Source organism: Camelus dromedarius, chromosome 9 (assembly GCF_036321535.1).
Source record: "Camelus dromedarius isolate mCamDro1 chromosome 9, mCamDro1.pat, whole genome shotgun sequence".
In the NCBI taxonomy this organism is placed as follows: Eukaryota; Metazoa; Chordata; class Mammalia; order Artiodactyla; family Camelidae; genus Camelus; species Camelus dromedarius.
Genome location: NC_087444.1, coordinates 67378484 through 67401432, shown reverse-complemented (window position 1 = coordinate 67401432; position 22949 = coordinate 67378484). Strand labels below are relative to the sequence as shown.

At 35.3% G+C, this 22949-nt stretch overlaps 1 protein-coding gene across 1 annotated transcript in view; it reads right to left on the bottom strand.

Moving 5' to 3' along the window:
* The window catches only part of LOC105096956 (zinc finger protein 729), a 52809-nt gene extending 31724 nt beyond the window's left edge, over positions 1-21085 (bottom strand). The window contains 4 exon segments of the mRNA XM_064490002.1: positions 13665-13763; positions 14717-14846; positions 16126-16213; positions 20734-21085. Coding sequence (XP_064346072.1) covers positions 13665-13763; positions 14717-14846; positions 16126-16134 — 238 coding nt within the window. The 5' untranslated portion in view covers positions 16135-16213; positions 20734-21085.
* Between the last annotated feature and the right edge of the window lie 1864 nt (positions 21086-22949).

Here is a 22949-nt window from a genome sequence, read left to right as displayed (position 1 = left end):
TCTACCTAGAAAAATCATTTTCTTTTAACTAAATGTAGTGGAGCAGAGGAAGGATGCATACCCACACCAAATTGGACTTGGGAGTCAAGACTGAGAATGCCACACACATACACCAAGAAGGTGTGAAAAGATTTGTTACTCGTATAGTAAGGCTTCCCAGAGAGAGCAGGATTGTTCCCAAGTTGGTCTGAAGATGACTTGAGAGATCTGGAAAAGAGACTGACTTAGGGATTTTTTTATGGTGGTGAGGGTGTGGTGCAGGGCTGAGGGTTCCTGCAGTGGGACATGGTTTGCATGGTTTGAATTGCCTACTGGCACTGAAGTAGGGAGCACTCAGGCTTTTTTATCAGCTTTCCCAAAAGTGGGGCAGGAGAAGTGGAGCCCGAAAGCTGTCTGCAGTCAAAATTCAAATAGAGTCACAATCTTTATCATACTAGGAAATAAACAGTGAAACTAGAGGCATGGACACACCAAACAATGAAAATACTACATTTCAGAAGGTACAACTTCCAACTATACTGCTCAGAGAAAAGTTGTCACTTCAACACAAATTTAATATACAATTTATTATAAATTTAGAAAAAAAATCAAAGTAAACTGAAGGAAAGCAGAAAGAATAAGGATAAGAACCAGAATGAAATGAGCTTGGGAAAAGAAAAGAATCAACACATAAATTGTAAAAGGTACCTCCTTGATAAGAAAAATCAATGTGCAATGATACACTAGGTAAACTAATTGAGAAAAGAGTGGATTATAAAATATTAAGCAATTATAAAAGTAAATATGAAAATGAATATATGTATGCATGTGCATAACTGGGACATTATGCTGTACACCAGAGATTGACACATTGTAATTGACTGTACTTAAATTAAAAAAAGAAATTGTAAAAGTAAAAGACATAAACATAATTTATCAAAACCAACTCTACAAAAGACAAAAATCTTAAACAGATCAGTCTCCACAGAATAGAAAAACTGTCAAAAAGGCTAGAAGGATAAGCACAGTGATCATTTACTCTGTCATCTCTAAATATTTAGTACTATTATGGATCAGAAAATCCTTAAAGAAATGTTTAATTCAAAGAATGGGGCAGGGAGGATACAAGATAAGTCTCATAAAACTTAGGCCAAAAAAGGAAAATTTTACAGATTTATGACTGTTAAAAAACCATGTGTCTGAGTATTAAGCTGTGTATGACCAATACTGTGAAAGAGCAGAAAAATTATGTTGGATTAAGCACATTAAATAAATAAAAGATAAAAATATAATGATTCTTTAGAAAACAGAAACCATTTTCAGTTATTTTTTCATTAAATAGTATATTACTAAAAACTTTATAATTATCAGTATTAAGTAAAATATATTTTCCTGCCCCCTCCCATCAATTTATATTTCAAAGTAACCAAATATGAAACTATATCATAATAACCTTTAATGAAAAAGAATATATGTATATATATGCATGACTGGGACATTATGCTGTACATCAGAAAAGTGACACATTGTAACTGACTACACTTCAATAAAAAAAAAAAAAAGTAACCAGAGCCCCAGTTGATCATGTCAATAAAAAAACTAGAAATCATGATAGAATTTTTTTAAAAACCACCTAACAATTCCCAATCTTATTAAGATAAGTATAAAGGATGTTGCTAAAACTAGGAGGAGAGGAACTGCTTATAGAACTGATGGCTGCTGTGATGCCAAAGCAAGATAATCCAGACTTCTTTTCAGTTACAACAGGAAGAATGTAACTGAACAATGGAGGAAGCCAACTGTTACCCTAACTGAGTGGTCACGTTACAAAACCAGTGCTGCGACCCCACACACATTGTGTCTTTTAGTGGAGTACACATGCCACCTGTGATGTACTTCAGCCGCAAATGTTTGACATAAATCCCTCAAGACTGAAAATAATTTCCAATTTACTGAAATACAAAGGATAGAAACTAAGTTAAATTATACCATGGACAGTATCCACACAAGTACAGAAGATGACAGATTTTGAAATATAAGTGGCCTTGTCTCTTCAAAATGTCAGTGTCACAAATAAAGGGAATGTGTTAGATTAAGAGAGATGTCAGTGATAGGATAACCAGCTGGAATGCATAGTCTGGCATTGGATACTGATCTGAACAAGTCAAACTGGACCTATCCTACGAATAGGATTTGGGTTTTGAAGATGCAATAAAATCAAAATATAATAGAAATAGAAAAATCAATGACAAGGACAGTCAGGTTATAAAACAGTAAGAAGACGATGTCACATTGGTAAAAAGAAAAACATGTATATGCATGTGTGTATGTAAATCCACTAAAGTGTTAAAGTGGTAGGAATATGAGATTTTAATGTTTTGAAAATAAATTTTATGTCTCTATTTTCTACAATGCATGCAGAGGATTTCCTAATAAGGGTTATTAATTTTGTATTCATCTGTTAACATGGCATGTTAACAAATAAGCCAAATATTGACACAGTCCAGAGTCTGAGCGGATCATCAATAAGGATCTGGAAATCTATGGAAATAAGCTAAATATTACAGAATTCAGTTCCTATTCAGGCAAAGACAAATTACTTATAAAAAGAGATCACAGTGGGGTGGGTATAACTCTCACTGGTAGAGTAAAGGTCCTGGGTTCAATCCCCGGTACCTCCATCAACAACAGCAACAAAAAGAGATCATATACTTGGCAGCAGATTTCAAAGGATCAAAATCACAGAGTATGTCATCTGATCACAAAAACTATGCTAGAAATCAATATTACAAAGACAACTAGACAATCAACATACATTTGGAAATTAAAAAGTTGAGCAATATACCAAACTGTGCCTTATGATAATAATTACCGACTTTGGAAAACAGTATTTTGACTGAAAAATATAAGGCAAAAGGAAGTGTACATAAACACTGCTGGAGTTAGTGAATTTGTTTCTCATGGGGGTGCAGGTTAACATTTCTCAAACTATGTTACATGTACACTGGGGCTGAACAAATAAGTGAATGGATGATGGATGGTGAGAGTCAGTTTTCTGTCAGAGAAATACCATTACAGATAAACAAGACAGGAAGGGTAGAAGGCACCCTGTGGCACTGGATGGCAGTCAGAAACACCAGTATGGACTCAAGTTTAACTTAATGTAGATAGAGATGGATGGATAATAAAAGTCACAGGTATACGTAAGTATCCATGAGTGAGTGTGCATACATCTGTTACCTAGATAGGTCTTTGGGGGGCATAGAGGCAATGACACAGTAGCAATGAGTATACCCAGCACCCAGATCTTGGTTTCTCAACACCATCCTCTGATAAAAGGGCTCCTAGGAGAAATGGCTGATTCTAGGACCAGGGAAGGAAGAAAACAAAACGAGTCTGAAAGCAGTACTAGGGAAGAAATCCTCAAAAAAACAGAAGGATGGGGATATTAAATGAACATAAGAACCAATCTAAAAGAGCTACCAATAGCCAAAGCAAAAGAAATAATGTAACATGATTATAACTCAAAGTATGAAATAAATATGTGTGAGCCCACACTGAAATAAACAAGGAAGAGAAATCTTTCATATAGAATAATTCTAGATAAAATACAGATTTTCTACTCTGCAGAAAGACGACTTTTAATTCCCAATCCTGCACCTTCGCCCACGGGGTGTGCTACCTTAGTGAGTTGCTTCTAAAGAACAGTATGAAAAAGGAAAAATACTAACTTTAGAGTGGAGAAACTTGACAGACACCACCTTAGCCAAAAGACTGAGGTTAACATCACCAGTGACATCACATGGATATCCTGTATCCCTGATGTGATCTGATAGAAGGACATTTCACCTCTATTGTAGTTTTTCTAAAAACCCGTATCTCCAGTCATGAGAACAACAGACCAAGATTAGGAGATATTCTACTGGATACTTGGCAGGGTCTGTCAAGACAGTTAAAATCCTGAAAGACAAAGAAAGATGGAAAAACTCACAGACAGTGACATTAATGATCCTGAAACAGACCAATGATATTAATGGAAAAACTGATGAAATACAAGTCTAACACACAGAAAACTTTAACAATTCTACAAGCATTACATAATTTGAATATGTAAAAAAATTTACAGTGGAAACTCAAGACCCACATGGTTTTTCTGGCACATTCCTTCAAACATTCCAAGATGGAGGAAAAGGGTACATCCTCTTCAATACATTTATGAAGCTAATGCAATGTTTACATTAAACCTTAAAAAGGATAATAAAAAGGAATGTTATAGACCCATCTCATTCGTGAAACCTAAAGGAAATATTAAAAATTCAAATCTAACTATATTGAAAAGGAATAATGTGTCAACACATCATGACCACACTGGATTCCAGAATGGTTAGTCAATAAACAGAATTCAACATAGTGACATAACAATGGAGAAATAAATGATTATGTCAGTAAATGCAGAAAGAATGATTTCTGAGAAAAATTTTGGCTGTTATGTGGAAGGACAGAACCTCCTCTGTGTGAAAAACATTTCCGTAAACTTGAAATTATACCCTTATTTGTAGAAACATCCTTATTCTTAGGAGATGCTTGCTGGATGATTAAGGGGTCAAGTTATGATGTTTAAGACATACTTTCAAATAGCAGTAAATATAATATAGACAGAAATAAAGTAGATATGGAAAGTTTATCAATTGGTGAATCCAGATAAAAGTCATTTTCATTGCAGTGTTCTTTTGATACTAATTAATTTTATCATTAAATATCAAGGAGAACTGTCTTCACTAGGGGAGTATGTCCTGGGATTTGTGACTTTAGTATTTTTTTACATATGTCTGCAACTTTTGGTATCCTGCTTTTAAATTATGCTAAGGATGCGGATTTTGTCTCATTTTACTACCTTTCCATTCCTTTGTTTAGTATGCTTTTAGGAGAAAATACTGGGAGACAGGTAGCAGAAAGCCACGATTGCTTTCAGCTGTAGTGCTAATGCTCTATAAATTGTTCCAGGGCCCTGAAAATGAAGGAAAACTTACTTAATTCCCTTTGTAATTTTTATGAAAAAATATAGCTAAACCTGGTAAGAGACATTAAATGAAAATATGGGCCAAAATAACTTATAAATAGCGATGGAAAATATATAAAATCTTAGCAAAGAAAAATGCAAGCAAAGAGGTGCTGAGGGATACTTGATAACATAACACCTGTATACACACACACACACCCTTTATTTCTATGGCTATATCTTATTTAGTGGGGATAAACTATGGGCATTTCTGCTAAGATCAAGAACAAATCAAGGATGCCTACTATCTCTGCAACTATTCAAGAATGTGCTAAAGATAATGGACAATTTGATTAGAAAAGATAAATCAATTAGAGGTAGAAAAAGTAAAGAAGTTTAAATAAAACTATTACTATTTGCAGATGATATGACAGTATACCAGGATGTAAAATCATCTTAACTAAAATCAAGATTATCAATCCAAAAACAAAATTAAGAAAGAAATTCCACTTATAATAGTAACAAAAAATGTGTAGGAATAAATTTAACAAAAGAGGCTGAGATATATAAACTGACAACTAAAAAATACTGTTGAAAGAAATTAAATAACTAAATAAAAGGGAAGACCTCACAGGTTCATGGAAGACAATACTCCACAAAATGATCTACAGGTACAATGCAATCCATATCAAAATGTCAGCTACCTTTTGTCCAGAAAATGACAAGGGGATCATTTGGAAGTAGAAGAGACTCCGAATAGACAGAGTAATCTTGCTGGGGGGGGGGGGGGTGTTGAAGAACCAAGTAACACTACTCACACTTCCCAGTCTCAAAATACACTCCAATGCTACAGTAAATCAAGACAGTTTGGTACTGGCATAAAGACAGATGTAGAGATGTATGGAATAGAATTCACAATCCAGAAATAAAATTTAAAATATCTCAAATTTATGGTCAATTCATTATCAAAAAAATGGTGCCAGCAAAACTCAATTAAGTACTTTTAGCAACAGTGCTGGGACAACTGGATATTCACACATGAAAGAATGAAGTTGGAACTCTAAAAACACTAAAATGTACTATAACACAAACCATATGAATAGCAATTTGGTACTGATCCATGGTTACACAAATAAAACTAGAACAGATTAGGAAGCCCAAGAAATAGACTCAAGAACACAAGGAAATCAAAGAAGCAGAGATGGACATTTGAATAAGTGGTGTTGGGACAACTGGGATAGTCATGTAGAAAAAAATTTAACTAGATCTGTATATTACTCCACATGTAAAAATAAACTGCAAATGGATTAGGGATTTAAATGTAAAAGTAAAACCATACAAGTAATAGAAGAAAATATGGATATTTATCTTTAACTTTTAGTTTCTGTGACACAAAAGTCAGAGGTAATAAAAAGATTGATGAATTTGACTACATTTTTTTTAAAAAAGCAAAATTGCCATAACCTAAGTCACAAAACAACTAAGAAACGAGGAGAAAATATTTGCAACATAACTTCAGACAAAGGGCTAATAATACTCCTAATATGTAAAAACACTCTTAAAAATTGAGAGACAAAGGATTAAAAAAAAGATAGAAAAATGGAAGAAGGACACAAACCCAACAATTCACAAAATATAGAGAAATGGCTTTTAAACGTGAAAAAATGTTCACTTTCACTCATGAAGAAAATGCAAACTAGAACAATGAGCTAACCATTTTTCACCTATCAGATTGGTGAAAATTAAAGGGTATAACAGCACATTCTGTTTGAGTCTTTTATTGGAGAATGGTATTTCTCTAAGATCTGAAAGGGATGACAGGGCTACTCCCATACCCTGCTGGAGAAATGCAAACTGTTCCAACCCTTCTGGAGCAGGAGCCTGACAACATCATACAAAAATACATACGCAATTACGTTTTGAACCAGCATCCATACTTCTAGGAGTCAACTTTGAAGCTATACTTCCAACAGTAGAAAAATACTTATAGACAAGGATTATTCTGTGTTATTCATAATTGAAAAATATTGAAAACAACCTAAAAGCCCATATACAGGAGTCAATGAATAAAATACAGTACATCCACACACAGGAGTACTAATGATAATAAGGTAATCATAACAACAATAAGGAAGATCTGTGTGAACTGTTTTAAGTAATTTCCAGGATTAACTATTAAGTGAAAACAGCAAAGTGCAATTCAGAACGTAAGGTGTGCAGAAGTTCATATAGAATGCTATTTCATGTACAAGTATTTGCTTGTGTAAACTGAATCAAGAGGAATAAACCAGAAACTGATGAGATCACATATCTAGAAGGATTGAGCGAAAATGGGGTAGAAAGAATAGGAGCAGAGTATTTAAACTGAGGTGAGAACAACACTTCACTGAGAATTCTTTTCTGTTTGCTCTCACTCTTAGAATCATAGTAATAGTTCACATATTTTAGAAATAAATAAATATCAAGCAGGATGTATAGGAGAAGGAGTTCCTAAAATAACAAAAGAAGCTAATTGTACTAAAGATGAATAAAATAATCACACTGAAGAGAATGAAGAAGGAAAAAATTAACAATCTTAGAAACCATTATTTTGACTGGACACTGTAATGCTAAAGGCAAAAGAACTGTACAAATATACTGTAGATAGCAAATTTATTTCTCACAGAGAAACTGGTTGGGAATTTTCAAACAATTTTATGTGTTTATTAGGACTGAACATGTAAGTAATTAAGTAAGTAATGAGTTAAGTATATAGAAAGAGAGGGAGGTCTTTGATTGTCAGAGAAAGTACAAATAAGAAGTGAGGAAAGGCTAGATTGAAGCCTGTGCAGGTAGGTTGGAATTGGAGATAACAGTATAATAAATTCATGGTTTTTAATATGTATAAAATGTATACACACATGTTACATTAATACAGCTGTGTACATGCATTTTAGCATTCCAGCAAAGATGCCCCAGTAGCAATGAGCTCACCTACACCCAGATCTTGGTTTCTAAAAATCATTCTCCAATCAAGGAACCAGAGCTTCTTGGAAAGATGGTTGATTCTAGGACTAGAAGCAGGGAAAACGAAAGATGAGCCTGGAACCTAAAAGGAAGAAAATCCTCAAAGAATGATGGATACATATGAAAAGGACACAAAAGCCTACCCTGTCAAGTGGCCAAAGCTGAGACAATTTGAGCAACAAAGTAAATACCTTGTCAATAGTATCGTTGCTAATATTTTCTCCCCGTCCATAAGTTGTCTTTTCATTTTGTCTATGGTTTCTATTGCTGTGCAAAAGCTTTTAAGTTTAATTAGGTCCCATTAGTTTGTTTTTGTTTCCATTACTCTAGGAGATGGGTCCAAAAAATAATTGCTGCAATTTATGTCAGAGTGTTCTGCTTATGTTTTCCTCCAGGAGTTTTATAGTACCCAGTCTTAACATTTAGGTCTATAATCCATTTTGAGTTTACTTTTATATATGGTGTTAGAGAAAGTTCTAGTTTCACTCTTTCATATGTAAGCTGTCCACTTTCCCCAGCACCACTTGTTGAAGAGACTGTCTTCTCTCCATTGTATATTCTTGTCTCCTTTGTTGTAGACAAACTGACCATAAGTGCATGGGTTTATTTTTGGGCTTTCTATCCTGTTCCATTGAACTATGTATCTGTTTTTGTGCCAGTACCATACTGCTTTGATTACTGTAGTTTTGTGATATAGTCTGAAGTCACGGAGTATGATTCCTCCAGTTCCATTCTTCTTTCTCAAGATTGTTTTGGCTATTTGGGGTCTTTTCCATTCAAATTTTAAAATGTCTTCCAGTTCTATGAAAATGTCATTGGTAACTTGATAGGGGTTGCACTGAATCTGTAATTGCCTTAGGTAGTATGGTCATTTTAACAATATTCTTCTAATCCAAGAACATGGTATATCTTTCCATCTGTTTGTGTCCTCTTCAATTTCTTTCATCAGCGTCTCAAAGTTTTTGGAGTACAGGTCTTTTACCTACTTAAGTAGGTTTATTCCTAAGTATTTTATTCTTTTTGATGCAATGGTAAATGGGATTGCTTCCTTATGGTTGGATTCAGTTTGCTAATGTTTTGTTGAGGATTGTTGTGTCTATATTTATCAGTGATATTGGGCTGTAATTTTCTTTTTGTGTATGTGGTATCTTTGTCTGGTTTTGGTATCAGGGTGATGGTGTTCTCATGGAATGAACTCAGAAGCATTCCTTCTTCTGCTATTTTTTGGAATAGTTTCAGGAACAATAACACCCAAACTCCCCATGCACTGAGTCCACTGAACACACACTTGCACAATAAAAGATTCTAAATGCTTATTTCCATTTGTGAACTGGTTTTTAAAAAGTTAGCTTTTGGAGTACAGGTCTTTTGCCTCTTTAAGTAGGTTCATCCCTAGGTATTTCATTGTTTTTGATGTGATGGTAAATAGGATTACTTCCTTAATCTCTTTCTAATATTTCATTGTTAGTGTATAGAAATGCCACAGATTTCTGGGTATTCATTTAATATCCAGTAACTGTAACCGAAAAGTTTGTAAAAAAAAATTTAATAAAAGTTTTAAGGCTAATTTTTTAAATCATTATTATGATTTTTCAAATTATTTTTTAAATTTATAGTTTAAGTTAGAGTTGGTAAAAATTAAATTTAATGATGGCAAAACTATCTTCACTGGTCTTTGGTCATTTTCACTGCAAATGGATAAATGTTTAGATATTACTGCTAGTGTAGCAACTGCATTAGTTTATATTTAATTTGAACATAATGAAATGAAGAAAATATTTTCTCTTAGTATCAGTGATGAGAAATGCAATTGACTTTAGTCTCTTTAAAACTATGAAGGCTGAAATTGTCCAAACATGTGATTTAGAGTTTTAAGATTTGTGTGAAGCATGTTTTGGTGTTCCAGCTTTGAAATAACAGGAAAATATCCTGGAGTGGCAAGCCATATTGGCACACATTCATACACATTTTCCGGCTCTGTCAGCTAACAAGGCCTGGCAGCCATGACATCCCAGGAACAATGACTACACCTAGTGCCCAAATTTGGATTTCTAAATGCCATCCTCTAATAGAAAAGAACCAGGGCACCTTAGAGAGGTAGGTGAGTCCAGAACTAGAGCAAAGAAAATATAAGATGACCCTGGAGTACCCTGCAGTGCCAGAAAGTAAGAGATGCTCACTAAAGGATAGGGACATGTCAACAGACCACAGGCACCAACCCCAAAAAGCTCCCAAAAGCAAAAGCTGAACAAAAATTAGTGTTTATACTATTAGATTAAAACCTAAGGAATAAAATAAACTATAAATCCACACTGATATAAATAAATGAATAAATAAATAAAAAGGGAGAAGAGAGAATTAGAATTCTTCCTTACATAAGAATTCCAATTAATAAATGTAGAAGGAGGGACAAAATCACCATCAGGCAAACATTGCAGTAAGAATTAGTCCAAGCGAAATCCACTGATGGATGCTAAAAATCAATGGGTGAAAACTGCAGGAGAAATAGGTTATCTGCATTGTCTCAAAGTATCTCCCCCAAGATATTTATCAATTATAAAGGAAAAATAAGTCCCTTTACAGTGGAGAAGCCTGGCAGAAAGCACCTTAACCAAATTATCAAGGTTAATAGCTCCAGTAATAATATATGTCCACAATCTGACCCTCTGATAGAATGCCCTGAGAAGGACATACCATCTCTTCTGTGGAATTGTTACCAAAAGTGATCAATCTCATCTACTTTTGAGCAAGGTATCAGACCAATCCAAACTGAGGAATAGTCTATGTAATAATAACTGTACTCTTAAAAAGTATCAAGGACAGGAAAGACATGAAAGTCCATGAAATTGCCATAGATTTGAAAAGACTAGAGAAACATGACTGCACACAAAATGGCATTCCAGATTTGACACAAGAACAGAAAAAGTGGGTGCCTCCAGCATGCAGATTGTGGTCTTTCTTGAAAGATCACTTTCCACTAAATGAAACCAAAAATTCTCAGACTTATGGCTCATTAAAAGCCATAACTTGGGACAACAAGTTCATACTGTATAGCATAAGGAACTATATTCAGTATCTTGTAGTAACTTATGGTGAAAAAAATATGAAAACGAATATATGTATGTTCATGTATGACTGAAGCATTGTGCTTACGCCAGAAATTGACACAACATTGTAAACTGACTATACTTCAATAAATATATATACATATATACAAAAAAAAAGCTTGGGACAAAAAATATACAAGGTAAACCCCAAACATCTTGTCATAACAGACAGTAAATAAGCTATTGAAGGCTAATAGGATCTAAAGGACTTGAAGGGCAACATTATGAGGTCCAGTAACCCAGGAAGCAGAAATTTGAGCAATAATCAGGATTATAATGACAATGGACTGAGATACAATCAATATGCCTAAATCCATAAATGTATAATGACAATAAAATAACTGTCTGGTCACCTGGGAAGGATGCTAAGATAACACAACTGTTTAGCTGTTCTAAAGATAAAGGGAAAGAATCCAGTATTTATTTAGCTGTTATCATAAAAACTCTCAGTATATTATCAAGTAGTAGATGATGTAAAAATTGTACATTATTTCTACCAACAAGTGAAAATGAATGTTGGAATGAAAATATGATCATTTTGGAGTGTCTAATGAATTACTGTACCTAGGCACCCAGAATCAATGCCAGCTAAAATCCCAGAAAGACAACCAGACAGCATGTGCTAAGAACTTACACCAGCTACTGCCCGACTCAGCCTGGACACCGAGAACTGGGACAGTTAATCCCTGAATGTGCCTGCCTGTCTACCTTCATGTGACATTACTCTCCCGCTGCCTTCATTAGCACAATTTTACCTTCCTGGAGTTTCTTGTGCAGGCAAATGGCTTGACTGTTCATTACAGGAAGTTCCTGAAAATCTATCAACTCCTCAGTGGAAAACAACAGAGTTTGTGCTCTAGGATTCTTTGACTCTCGAGTCAAAATTCTTACCTAGTCATTTCCACTAATTTTCCACTGTTGTATTTTGATCTTCACCCAATTCCTAATCCAGTCTCCACACTGAAAGACTGGCCTTAAAACCAAACTTCCAATTGCCAATAACATCCAACCTCGCCCTTCCCCTGTGAGACACTACCAAAGCAGAGGTGGTAAGTGAGCAGTAAGCTCAGTTCTGTCTGGTATGTGGGGAGCCAGCATTCAGTAGTGCTGGCATATCATGTGTGCAACACTGCCCAGGTAGTCGTCTTGTAAAAATAAAAAAAAAAAGAATCTAAATCTCATTAAGCTTCTAGATCCCAAAACTTATTTAGAGGATACAGAGAGGTCAGAGAATGTGCTTGAGTAAATCTCAGAATGGCATCAGCAAAGAACAGAATGGAAGACACTGTTTCTTCAGCAATTAGATGGTTAGGAATAAAAAGAGATGAGGAAACGTAGAGATTAAAAAAGACTTAAAAGACATAAAGGAATGGGAGGGAGAAAGAAGGGAAGGAACTTATTCCCATTAAAATCAGAAGAGCAGTTATACTTGGCAGGAGGGAAAAGATTGTGACCTGAGTAGAGACATGTGGAGGGCCTCAGTTTCACTAGAAAAGCTCCTTTCCTCATTTGGAAAGACTGGCTGAAAGGTATACAAGAATCATTTGTATTACTATTACAACCTTTCTGTGACTCTGAAATTATTTCAAAATAAAAAGTTTTTTAAATATGTTATCGCCTGACTTAAGTGTAGTGATGTCTGCCCTACACAACTCATTATGCTAAACTTTTGTTTTATGTGGTTCTCAGTATCTATTATTTTTTAATAATGGTTTAGAAAATTAAAAATTAGAAAAACAGATTACATGATTGATTCAAATACTTATTATCCTGAACAACTCAAATACAATAAAACTTAATATGATCTGATTCCTCCTAACAGTGTGACCTCATTTCTTATTACTCTCCCCTAAGGACCTCTATTCTGGTCTACACTGGTGATTCTTGAACTCACAAAGCTCTCTCCAGTGCCCCGGCTCCAGGCTCCACATCCCTTTCCACTACTGCCCCAACCATCTCCTGAGCCTTCCAATCTGTTCGTTCATTCAGCTTGCAGTGTACCTCCCAGATAGACACATGGCCTGGGCCCTTATGTCATGTCTCTTCTCAAACATTACCACCTCAGAAAAGGCATCCACAACCACTGTAAGTGGTCCAACCTCTCTTTACATTCTACAGCCTAACATTATTTATCTATTTGTATTCCTGCTCACTCTAGTAAGATGTAAATTCCATGAAAGCAAGGACCTTATAAGTCTTGCTCACTATCATTGCATTGATGTGTGTGTGTGTGTGTGTTCACACAAAAGGGGAACTGGAGAGCAGCTGAATCCAACATACAGATTAAATATTGTACTAATGAAAAATGAGATTCCCCATCACTGCGAATGGGTTTGAGATATAAGAGAAATAAGGTGATTTTTAAATGGAGTAACGTTTAAGTTTCTTCTATAGCTCACGCTGAGGTCTTTAGTTCTTCCCCAGGTCACAAGCCCATGCTCCACAAGTCCTGGTGCGTAGCGCAGGGGTGGGGGTGGGGGTGGGGCGCTTTACAAACAACACAGAGACGTATCTCCTCTCCCTCACCACGCAGCCTGCTACCAGCCCTGATGGCTTCCTTTTTCCTTCCTTACCTGTGTACTGGCTTTGTGTTCCTTCCCTCAAAGTCATCCAAGGGTCTTCTCCTTGCTCCAGTAAGTCAGCCACATCTGGCTTAGAAGTGGAATGTCCTGCTTCGAAGAAAAAAAAATGCCACATGGCATAAAAATGAAAACAAAATCTTTAGCTTTGGTTAAATTTGTAATGAAATAAAGGTTAACTGTTATCAATAAAGACTTCAGATAATAGAAAGATGAGATGATTTAAGAAACCAGGCAGGTCTGGTGAAACTTTATCTTAAACTCAGGTAGACTCTGCCTCTTAAGAGAGTTTAACAAAGTGACCAAAAAGTTAACAATGTTTGAGAACACTCCGGAACCAGAGGGTCTGAGCACAAATTCTTCCTCTAATACCTATCAACCCCACGACTTTAAGCAAGTCATTTCACCTCACTGTTCCACAATGTTGGCAAGTAAAATGGGTATGACAATGTTATTATCATATGGTTGATGATTAAATGTATAGATACACCCCCTAGGAAGAGTTCTGGGACTTAATACTAATTATAATGATTCCATTTCTGTAAAAGGAAGATAAGAAGCATTCCGATTCATTTACAGAATATTAATTCAATCATAAATGCAATTTCATGAACTGTAACTTTCAAACACAAATCATATAAAATTGATTGCAGGAAATGAAATGTGGGCTCCAGTTTTAAATGAATACTGCTCATCAAATTCACCACTATGTAAGTCATAGAGGCTCTTCTGCTACAGCCAATCATGAATCTACATCTAACTTTTGTCCCTGCAGATGGATCAGAGGATGACACAGCCCCTTGGCCATTAAGAAGGGGAGGCAGGTACAAGAAGGGCCACAGTCACAAGACATGTGAATGTCACTAAAAGAGAAGATGATGATGGTTAATGACAGGGGCATTGCCAAATTGACACACCTCAAAGCTTCCTCTGGGAATAAGAAAAAGAATTCAGCTCATGTCTTAAAAGACAGCTTTGAAATTCACTGTGTTGAAATTAACACACCACAGAGAACATTCTAAATTTCTAGTGGCAAATAAACTTACCCAGTGCGACCAAGTTTCTGTAGTTCTCCATCACATCCCTGTAAAAGTCCCTCTGAATAGGCTCCAGGTATTCCCACTCCTGCCAAGAGAAGTCTACAGCCACATCCCTGAATGTCACTAATTCCTGAAACTGCAAATCCAGGTAGTATGAAATTTAAAAAACATTTTCAAAACAGAAAGACAGGAGATCATAGGAGTGCCTTAGAGGAAGGGAGTGATACAGTACAAGTGGGCCAGAAGATTAAAGGAGATTGTCTACACATTCCTGAAGAATCCTATTGCTACAGACAAATCTTTCTGTAGCTTGTAGGCTATCACAGTAACTCGGACCTGCAGGGGGACTGGATAAAATTAAACTTTCCCTATTCAATAAAATATAAGATGTAACCACATAGTCAGCTAGTTGCACAGTATATTAATTCTCAATAAATGTGAGGTTCTAAATTATTTTCCCTTTAGAGTTTAAAAAAAAAAGATGAGATTTCCCTCCCACTCTCCCAATTTGAATATAAAAATTTCCATATTAAAAAAAGCTTTTGAAAAAAAGTATTTCTACAAGCCTCAAATTCATCCTTTGTCAGAGCATACTATAAGCATTTTTTCTTTGTTTTGACAAATTTTGCCTACATAACAATCCACTTTATTTTGGATATCTCACACTTAATCCATCCTTCACATTTACATGCTTGGTTTTAAACACACAAAATTCTGAAAGTCTTCATCAATTCTAGAAATCAATGCATTTATCCCTTAGGATGATATTCTCATTCATTGCCATCTTCCATCACTCACTCAACATTTTTCTTGTTCCTAAATGTATAATGTATCATGAGTCATAATCAAATAGTTGTCAGTCAAATTTAAGAGATCACATTCAACCACATCTTCCTCTTCATAATTCTTTGGTAAGATGCATTACATAAATGTTTCTAACCAGTCTAAAATTCTCAAAGAATATGAGATCTCATCACATACTAAGACTGAAACCAACTGATACCAATTTATATCTTATCTGTCTGGAAAACTTGGGTCTGTGGAGAATTTCAGAGTTTACCAATGGTAATTAATAGGACTAACATCTCTAATTCATCAAACCTCAAACCTATCAAGGAAACTCAAATACTTCCCTCATGGGAGTTCACTCCTTTACTGCTCCATTATAGACTTTGAAGAATAAGCACATAAATGGACTGAGAACACTGGAAAATAAATACACAAACACTGGATAGCAAACACGCATAAGGAGGAAACGAGCTATTTGCTGTCATTTTTTCTGATTTTAGGACAAAGTGGGGAGTAGATAATTGAATGAGGCCCTTTTAAGAGTAGGAAGCTTTAGATTAATTAATGAAAAAATCCACATAACCTGAAATCATAATACTGCAAGGAGACAGGAATAATCAACTTACACAGGTCATGGTTTTAGAAGGTAAGACCTGATCAGTTCTCCTCGGTCTTCCTCCATTGAGAACAATTCAGACTCCTGCAAATCCAGAACTGAGAGAGGAAAAAAGGTTTCAGTGTCCCCATATATGACTTAATTTAATAAAATCTTTTTGTTCTTCAATTTCTTCTTCCAAAATTAACCCACACAATTTAAGGAAAAACAGAAGATGGATCTAAGCTCTCCCCAAAGTCCCAGGACACCCTGCTATGCAAAAGTAGTTGTAGCATAAGCCACTTCTGCATTGAAGCCAGATCCAAACACAGGAGCAGGAGATTTCCTGGACAAGCTCCCATATTGGGGAGGCTAATTTAGACCTGAGATGGGGCTGCTCAGTCTTCCCATGAGTAGATCCACCTGCCTTCACTCCCACCTTTCAAGAGACCACATCATCCAAACTAGAGGTTCTTTTATGGCCTCAGGGTCAACTGAAGATGGTCAATATATGGAAAATGAACATAACATAGAAGGAAGTGCTTAGCCCTGGTTCTGTGTTTTGAGTCCAACTAAGCTGATTAGTTAAATACCGAATATACCTGCAACAGAATACAAAGCAGCCTCTAAGTGCTAAGTACGAAAACACATTTAAAGACATGGATAATATTCCAGATACACTCTCAACAGAAAAATAAGATTAAAAAACAGGATGTACAGTATGATAAGATCATTAATAAGGGACAAACAAGCATTGGGAGACAGGGCACAGGACATCAGTAGACCAAAAGGTATGGAAATTTATCCATTTTGTTATGTTATACAAGCCTACATTACTATGCAAAATTTCCACACAAATGTTTATAGCAGCTTTTTCATAATTGCCAAAACCTAGTAACAACCAAGATGTCCTACAGTAGTTGAATGGATAAACTGTGGTACACCCAGACAATGGAATATTATTCAGCGCTAGAAAAAATGAGCTATCAAACCATGAAAAGACATGGAGGAACCTTAACTGCATTTACTAAATGAAAGAAGTCAACCTGAAAAGGCTATGTACTATATGATTCCAAGTATTTCTCATTCTGGAAAAGGCAGAACTAGGGAGATGATCAAAAGATCAGTGGTTACCAGCGGATTGGAGAGAAAAGGATGAATAGGAGAAGCATAGAAGAGTTTTAGGGCAGTGAAATGACTTTGTATGACACCATAATGGTGGGTACATATCATATATTTATCCAGCCCACAGAATGCCAACAGTGAACCGTCATGTAAACTGTGGACTTTGGGTGATAATAATATGTCAGTGTAGGTTCATCAGTTGTGACAGATGCACCACTTTGGTGTGGAATGTTGATACCACAGGAGGCTGTGTCAGTGCCAAAGCAGAGAGTATATGGGAACTGTATTTTTTTTCTCAATTTTGAACCTCAAACAGCTCTAAGAAACAGTCTCTTTAGAAGGAAAAAGAAGAGGGAGAGTGGTAAAGTGCATGCCTAGCATTCATGAGGTCTTGGGTTCATTCCCCATAACCTCCATCAAATAAGTAAACCTAATTACTCCCCCCAAAATAAACAAACAACAAACAAACAAAAAGAAAAAATTCAGTTATGTTCCATATTGATTTTCTTCCATCTTTCTTTTTCATTCATGTTTCTCAGTATATATTTTCTAATTTTTAAAAAACATTTCTTTATGTTTGTGTCTCTAGGCAATATAATTTCAAAACTGTAAAAATATCCAGTGTCTTTCAGCTGTTGAGTGATTCATAAATTTTGTTATTTTTATATTAAGCATATTTCTACCTTTTAATTTCATATTTCACTTCATTCTTTCTTCCTTCTAGTTTTCCATTTTGCAGACCAAGTTTTCTCCTACTGATAATTCTTCTAGTACGATAAACTGAGGATCAGCAAACTTTTTAATAAAGAGCCACGTGATATTTTTGCTCTATTAAGTTCTGCTGTTATAGTGGAAGGTAGCCATTGACAGTATGTAAATGAATGGGCATGGATGAATTCCAATGAAACTGTATTTCCTCTTGGTATAAAATAATAGAAAAAAAGCAGTTCTGGGAGCTCCCCTTAGGTTATGTCTGCCAGGTATAAGAATTTTGGATGGGAAGTGATGAAAGAGTGAATTTTTAAAATTTCTTTAAAAGAGGATTAAATGTGTAAAGCAGAAATAATAACAGTGCATTGTAAGATCTATAATATAAGCAGAAGTGCAATATATGATCAAAAACAACACAAAGGATAAGAGGGGGAATGGTAAATATGCTGTTTGATATTCTTATATATTAGGTTATTCAACATTATTTGAAGATAGACTGTGATAAACAACATACATACTGGAAATCCTAGAATAATCATTTAAAAGTCAAAGTGGAAATGCAAAAAAAAAATATTTTAAGACAAGGCAAGAAAGTGGGAAAAGGAAACAAGCAATAGAGGCAGATGGAAAACAATGCACCAATGATCCATTCAAATGTAAATACACAGACAAGTGGTTATTAGACCAGCATTATAAAGACCTGTGAGCTTGGTAGAATTATGGCTTCATGGGCCCCACCCAAAAATGTTGGGGATGGGGCCCAGGAGAGTATGGTTTAACAAGCTTTCCAAGTGAATCATACATGTTAGAGTTTTAGAACCACTGATATAATTACATCAAGTATAAATTATTTAATGATTACAATTTAAAAGGATTGTCAAGCAGTCTTTAAAAAAAAAAGAGGAAGACAATACTACACACTATAAGAAACTCATATATATGTGTGTGTGTGTGTGTATGTATATATATACATGTATATATATATACACACATGATAGATCAAAAGTAAAAGGATAGACAAGAGAATATTATGGAAACACTAATCCAAAGAAAGCTGTAGTGGCTCTGATAATATCAAAACAGACTTCAAAACAAGGGATATTACCAGGATTAGAAGGTTGTTTCATAATGATAAAGTAGCCAGCTCCTTAAGCCCACATAACAAGTGTGACTGTACATAATAACAACTTTAAAACATAGGAAACAAAACTAACAACTGAAAAGAAAAAGAAAAAAAATTATACTCGGGAGACTTCAACACATCTCAGTAAATGGATAGCAAATCAGTAAAGACAGAGAATACAGCCCTACCAAGGAGACCTAATTGACAATTATAGAAAACTCCACCCAACAGAGCAGAATACCTATTCTTTTAGGTGCATGTGGAATACTCACCAGGATAGACCATATGTTGGGAAATAAAACTGTATTCTCAATACATTAGAAATACCCAATCACACAAAATAGATTCTCAGACCACAACTGAATTATTAAAAACCTAATAACAAATATTTGGAAAATGTTTGGAAATTAAGCAATACATATTTACATGAGACAAGGAATAAATTTCAAGTGGAACTTCAAATGTATTTACCTGAATAACGAATATAGAACACATCAAAATTTGTGACATTTGGCTAAAAAAGGATTTAGAGGGAATGGCTAAAATTCAAAAGACTGAAAATAAGGGTGGCAGCGATGTGGAATCATTGAAACTGTCATTACATTACTAGTGGGAAAGTAAAATAGTTTTAAAAACTGGAAGACAGCCTGGCAGTTCATTCAAAGTCAAACATACAAGCAGACAACCATTCTACGTAGCGACACCTAGCTGTTTACCCAGAGACTTTCACAGGAATGTTCACAGCACTTTATTCATAGTAGCCCAGAACTGGGACAACCCAAGTGGCTGTTGACAGCAGAGGATAAGTAAATTATGATATATCCATATAATGGAATACTACTCAACTATATATTGGATTGAACTGATATGCAGCAACATGGATGAATTTCAGTTATGCTGAGTGGAAGAAATTAGAGTATGAACTGTTTGATTACATTTATATGCATACAGTTCTAGAAAGTGCAGACTAATTTCTTTGAACACAAAGTTGATCAGTCATTGCCTGGAGACAGAGTAGGAGGAGGCAGGGAGGGTTGGGAAGGTTTACAAAGGCTTTGAGGGTGGTAGGTTTGTTTATTATCTTGACTATAGCAATGGTTTCATGGATGATACACATTTCAGAATGAATCCATTTGTAACTATGTGTGGTGATGGATGTAAACAGAAATTCCTTACCAAGAACCATGATCCATATATTTGCAAGTTCTGAATCATATTGCTATTCAGTTCTAAATGCCTCATAAAACATTACATCTCAACCTGCACTAAGAGAGCATTCAATATCAGGCTTTATCACATGTACCTAGAAAACTCATGTCTGTGAGAACATCAGAGTCCTTCCACATTTGGCCAAATGGGATCCTCACATCTAATGCATCTAATTCGTCCTGACATGGGAAGCTAATGATTTCTTTATAGGACTTGATTTCTTCATTCCTCCATCACTGCTCTTGATATAAGTTGGGCACATAAGAGATAATGAATAGTCTGGACAGTGAGTATATAAATACTGGTTAAAGGAGACTGAGCCATGTAAGGACATTTGAAACCCTTGTTTACTGGTATAGGAGGAACTCGGAAGGAGATAATTGACTGGGTTCTTTTGGGTGGAAAACTTCAGAACAATTAATGAAAACAGTTACATCACATTGTTTCAGTGAGAAGGAAACACCAACTTACATATGCCATGGATTGACATCTGCAAAGACTGATCAGTCCTCCTCAGATCTGCACATCAGAGAATACAGAGCTGGGAAAGGAAAAGGAGACCATAAGAGCAGGCATGCTTTAGTGCTACCACGTAACAAACTAAATGTTTTGCTCCTTCATTCCATGTTACATGATACCTCCTACCACACAAACACACACAATGTGAAAAGATTAGGGTTTTAGACAAACTCAAACTCTTTCCGCCAATTCTCAGAAAATTCAGACACTTCAGTTTTCTGGCCAGTCCTCCACTTTGGGGAAGCTGCTCTGCACATGAGATTAGGCTGTTCAGTCCTGCCCTAAACAGGTCCTCCTCCCTTCATTCACACCTTCCAGGATTGAAAAGGAGACACACCAAAAAACCCCACACCTTACTTCACAGCCTTGATCAGGTGAGGTTGAACAGGTTAGAAAGGGTATACAGGTCAGAAAGGACAATTAGGCAGAGTTCAACATTCCAATTCCAGGAAAAACTGACTGCTTAAATACACCACAAAATATCCAAGTAATAAATGTGAAGTCAGGGAAAATAATTAAGTCATGGAAAAATACTCCAGAAATACTGTCAGTAGATAAATCAGATTTAAGAGACCATATTTACACCATGATACTATCTGTGAAATGTTTGCATATCTCAGTATTGAAAGACTGACAGATCATCTTACTTAAGTAGAAAAGAAAAACTTTGGAAAAGTTATAAACTCATATATTAACAGTGCTTATCTTTTTCTTTTGATTTTTTTTTCTTGGAAAGTAGCAACAATTGCCTACATAGGGGAGAAAGATTTCTGTTTCAATGACAGACATTTGAAAAAAAGATTTCCTTTGACATAAGCATTTCATAGTACTGATGAAAAAAGAAAGGTGATGCTCAAAGAGCTAGTCTTGTCCAAAGCTTGTGCATATTTTTTTAATTCATTCATTAATTTATCCCAGGATATTGTTATGTTATCTGACAGTAATTAAATCTCAAAACTTCACCTTAGGGATCAAATAGAAAACACAGCTGAAAAAACATACTGGAAACAACCTCAAGAAGGTCATGCTTCAATATCTAGTTTAAGTTTGAGATATTGTTGCATTAGACTTAGACCTGAAACTTACAAGTTAAAAAAATTGAGATATATAATTGACATATTTCAAATGTACAACAGTGATTCCATATTTGAATAAATTGTGAAATAATCACCATGTGTCTAGTTGACATTCATCACATACATAATTTTTTTCTTGTGATGAGAACTTTTAAGAGCTTTCTCAGTAACTTTCAACTATACAATATTTACTATAGTTACCATACTGTACATTACATCCACATCACTTATAATTGGAAATTTGTACCTTTAAGTACCTTCATCTGTTTCACCACCGCCCCCACCCCTTGTCTCTGGAAACCACCAATCTTCTCTGCATCTGTGAGTTCAGTTGTTTATTTTTTAAGATTTCACATAAGGGTGTCTTTCTCTGACTTATTTCACTTACCATAATGCCCTCAAGTTCCATCTGTGTTGTCACAAACAGCAAAGATTTCCTGCTTTTTTATGGGTGAATATTTCACTGGGTGTATGTATACCATGTATTTTTCTTTTGATCTTGATGAGTTTTTCTTCAAATATAAAATTTTTGAGTCAGTGGCTATGTCTTAAAATATATGTACAAATATACATTATTTGTTATTTGTTAAGTAGAAGCTGTATTCCAAAATGTGGAAAGTTCATTCTTTTAAAGTGTTTATTTGGTCTTGGAGAAACACACTAAATTTGGACTATTTTACTAAATGATTTTTGTTTCCTCCAGTTAGCAGTAAGAGAGCTTCCTCTGCCTGTGAATGCTCATTGTTGGCTTACTGTCTAGAAAGATGGGTGAAGCCTGTGAATATAGTCTAACACATATTGATCTGGTTTCACTGCTACATCCTTTGCAAGTTTTCTTTACAGAACTATTTCCCACCCTGTTATTCACATTCCCCAGAAAGCTGCTGAATTATCTTATCCTTTTAGTGTCACTTAGCATCTAACGTCATCAGAGTAAAAGATGTAATGTAGGAGTTACCTTGTGACCCAGCAATTCTGCCCTTAGGTAAATACCCAATAGAACAGAAAAAAACACATTTCACACAAAAAGTTGTACACAAATGTCCATATTTGTAACAGCCAAAAGTGGGAGCAACCAAACTGTCCATCGGC